We start from the raw sequence: 3,936 nt of genomic DNA, 5'->3' as shown, positions 1-3,936 counted from the left end.
CTCTCTCCCCCAGGACAGCTCAGGCTCAGCAACATCCTAGTTTTAGGCAAAGCACCTTCCAGATGAGTTTCCCTACACGCCAAGTGTAAGAGCACTGGCCTCTTGTATCTTGGCCCAAGATTCTGCAACAGGGACTCCCGTAGTCAGAATAAGTGTCCTTTCCAATTCAGAATAATAGACTCAAACCAGAAACTCCAAGAAAGATGCCACCAACTTAGCAAACCAGGAGTCATTTCTCTTTCTGAATCAAAACTACCCACTGCCACCACCAGAGGGCACCACGTGCAAGTGTACATCAGAAGTAAACCCGGACATTCTATAAAACCAACCAACAACCTGTTCTATCTCCCCAGATTGTTCTCCCTCGACATGAGTGACTGGGTTGCTTGGTCCCACCCTGCTCTTAAAAGTGCCAAGGCTAGTTAGTGAGGAGAGACTAAGGGAGTTTTCAGAGCCAGTTCTCCATTGCTCAAGACCCTGGTCCATGCTGGGTAGGATTCCCAGGGAAAGGCTTTGCAGGTGTTCGTGAACCATAAATAAATACAACAGCCTGTTAGGGTGCCCACTGGCACCCACCTGGCCTCATGAGGACAGCAGAGAATCCCCTGGTCACAGCTGGTCTCATCAGGTCCCTGCCCCACGCCCCCCTGGGAAGGTCTCAGGAACCATGGATGGGCTTCTGGGCTCGCTCCTGACAGGGTGACAGACCAAGGCCCCCCTAGTGGGCTCTGCCAGCTTGTCTGACATAGGCCCCTGCACAGAACTTCACTGTGGTCCATTTACACGCTTCCCCTTGACACCTATGGGTCTGGACCATCTGATCACTGGATGGCAGAAGAATGTTCCAGAACACACACAAATCAAACTCAAATTAACCAGAGCGAAAATGTAAGTATGAGGGTTTCTGCTCAATACCCTCCAAAGCATCTATCCACTGACTTCATTTTAGGGAAAAATAAACCCAAACTCTCAGACCGAGGTGCAGACACCAGAGCTCTGGGTGGGGTGAGCTACACGCCCCACTAAACTCAGCTGGACTTGTTGTTTTTTGATGTCTGACCCATCCTCTCTCTGATTAGGAGGACTGAGGATTTCTTCTGTGATCCAAAGTACAAGCAAATGTGATGGGGAATTTTGCCTGAGCTGCGGACCTCATTTTGGGCGGGCTCCCAGAGTGGGCGAGCTGTCCCCCGGAGCGAAGGGGATTCAGCAGAAGTCAGCTTTCCTGTTCTCTCCTCTCCTCCTCTCCCTCGAGGCCATCCTCCAAGCTCACAGCCCTCAGGCCAGATGAACAGAAGGTGAACAAAAACCAGAGTCACTAAATCATTCGAAACTGGGAAAAGAGGAAGGAGGCGTCGGGAAGGACACCTCCCAGGAGAGGAATCCTGAGACAGCGTCCATCCGGGTGGGAGCAAAGCAGTGCCTCTGACCTGGACGTCGGCAGGTTCCTCCTCCTCAGGCCAAGTTCAGATGGCCAACCAGTGCTGCAGCTGCAGAGAAAGACACGAGGCCTTCACGACACAGCCCACGAAGGCAGGGACAGGAGGAGCAAGGGCCAGCTGAGCAGACAAGGAGCAAAGCAAGACAAGGCACAAAGCAAGGCTCTCCCTCCACAACCACAGCGGACATGCAGAACGATTCCCTTGCTGTCACTGAGGCCCAGAAAGGGCAAAGGAGCCTTCCCAAAGTGACCCAGCAAGTCTGAATGACATGCTGGGCTTGCTGGGAGCCCCCCTGTTTCCCATCCCCACGTTTGCAGGAAAAAGAGTGGAGCTCAGGTCAGTGTGGTACCAATGCGCCTGCAGCTGAAACTTCAGGATAAGTAATTCCTGAAGGCGCAGCTGCAGGGGCATCGGGTGGCACTCGTGTGACCACTCATAGAGGTAGAACAGGGTAGGACGAAGGTTTAGGCATTCAGCATCCCAGGACCAAGGAGCAGAGGGGCTGGCCCTCCCCACCCCCACCCCCACACTATACTCCCTGAGCTACAGCCTTTGCAGATGTGGAAGCCAGGGCTCTGGGATTTCTGGCTGGGTGGTCCTTCCTGGGCTGTGCACAGTGGGGAGTGGCCAGGACTCGCTCCCACACTCTCCTCCCCAGCGGTCCAGGCTGCACTTACCTGGAACTGCCTGACGTCCCTTTGTGCCACCAGGTGGTGCTCGTTCTCTGGCGTGATGCCATAGGCCAGTCTCTGTGGGAAGGTGGAGACAGGGGGGAGGCCTCAGGTTGGCCCAGGGACACCCTCCCAGAGACCTGGGTGACACCTCCAGATGAGGACCACCTGCATTTGGACAGCATGCAGGGTCCACAACCCCACCTTTGTTGGTGGGCGTGTTGGTTCACATTGAGTCATTCATCCAGTGAATATTTCCTGAGGCACCTACTGTGGTCAGACACCAGGCTCTGCAGAGCCAGGGCTTTGGAAGACCCATGCTGTCTCTACTGTGGGAGAGCTTAGAGCCCTTGTAAGGGTCTGGCATTGAGCAAACACACACAGGGGGCATTTCAGTAAGTGCACAGTGAGATTGTGGAAGGAGGCACCTGGCCCCATGGGGAACCAGGGCAGACCCCGCGGGGGTAGGCACATGCAGGGACTCGGGGTGTGCACTCTGAACCTATGGCTGGTCACTAGGTAGTGGGAAGCATCCCAGCTCCTAAAGGGAGAAGAACAGAAAGCTTAGGCCCCTGTTCCCATGTCCAGGATGAGTTCACTAAACACTGGCCCTCCCAGTGACCCAGGACAGAGGCCCCAGGCTTTGAGACTTCACAGACAATAAACATCCAAGACTGTGTAGGGGACTGTCCGTCTGGCGCTCTCTTCCCTAAGCCACCTCATGGCCTTATCTTCTTACACTCTCACTTTGTTTGCCTGTCTCTGGATTAGACTGTGAGCCCCATAAAGGCAGAGACTTCTGTCTAGTGCCCAGAATCCTGCCTGCACACGTCAGATTCTCAGTTAGTACCTGGCAAGTGGGTGGATAAAGGGATGAAGAATGAAATCTTTGTTTTGCAAAGTAAAAAATGAAGAAAAGACGGTGGCCATTAGCTGATCAAAGAAAGGGCATTTTAACAACCAAGTTTTAGGAATGATGTGACTTCAGAATAAAGGGCACCATTTCCAAAATAGCCATGTATGTTTAGGTACACACATAAATACTTACATGTACACATCTGTACACACATCTACATGCATGTAACGCATACGTGTAAAAGAAGAAATGTATTTCGGAAATCTCTTGATTTTAGGCCGATCAGATCATTAAGTTCCAGGAAGAGGCAGGTCAACACCAAGATGACCAGATCACAGTGGGCTTTGATGGGGAGAGCTGGGTCACCTGGGGATGTGACAAACTTTGGAAGGGGACACAGGAGCGAGCCCACTTACGGCAGCTTGTCTAATCAGTTCTCAGTGAACTCCGGGCTGAGTGTTCCTTCTCACATAAACAATAGTGGGAGTAGTGGGGATGGCACCAAACTTCCCGCGTGCCAGGCACTGTGCTCGGGGCTGCTTTTTCCTTTCAAGGCACAGAGATGGAAACCAAGGCTCCAATGGGGTGAAGAACTTGGCCAATGAGGTGGGTCTGTCTGACCCTAGCTTCCGTATCCTCTGTCTCCCCTCTCTCATCCAACAGGGATAACTGAGAAGTCCACCCCCCACCCGTCCCCCACGGCAGCCCAGAACTCACCTCCCAAAGGGAGCCCTGTGTGCTGATGAACTTGTAGATGACGTAGACAGGTACCAGAACCATGGAGGACAGGGCGATGCCCCACCCGACCCAGTTGGCCCAGAGGGGGAAGATGTAGTCATCATAGGTGAGCGGCTTGAAGTTGACGATGCTGACGACCACCACAAACTGGGGGAGACAAGAGGAGGGGACGGAGGGAGAAAGTGGGGAGAGAAGTGGGGAGCAGGAGTGAGACGGATTACAGGGAAAC

General features: G+C 53.4%; 1 protein-coding gene across 1 annotated transcript in view; it reads right to left on the bottom strand.

Moving 5' to 3' along the window:
* Positions 1 to 1,420: 1,420 nt before the first annotated feature.
* The window catches only part of SLC6A2 (solute carrier family 6 member 2), a 42,834-nt gene continuing 40,318 nt past the window's right edge, over positions 1,421 to 3,936 (bottom strand). The window contains exons 13-15 of the mRNA XM_003792547.1: positions 3,687 to 3,854; positions 2,120 to 2,191; positions 1,421 to 1,490 (exon numbers count right to left, since the gene is read on the bottom strand). Of these exons, the coding sequence (XP_003792595.1) occupies positions 1,467 to 1,490; positions 2,120 to 2,191; positions 3,687 to 3,854 (264 nt within the window). The 3' untranslated portion in view covers positions 1,421 to 1,466. The remainder of the gene's footprint in view (positions 1,491 to 2,119; positions 2,192 to 3,686; positions 3,855 to 3,936) is intronic.

Source organism: Otolemur garnettii, unplaced genomic scaffold (assembly GCF_000181295.1).
Source record: "Otolemur garnettii isolate 467f Iridium unplaced genomic scaffold, OtoGar3 scaffold00058, whole genome shotgun sequence".
Classification (NCBI taxonomy): Eukaryota; Metazoa; Chordata; class Mammalia; order Primates; family Galagidae; genus Otolemur; species Otolemur garnettii.
The sequence above is the reverse complement of the archived record's forward strand: the minus strand, read 5'-3'. Positions and strand labels throughout refer to the sequence as shown.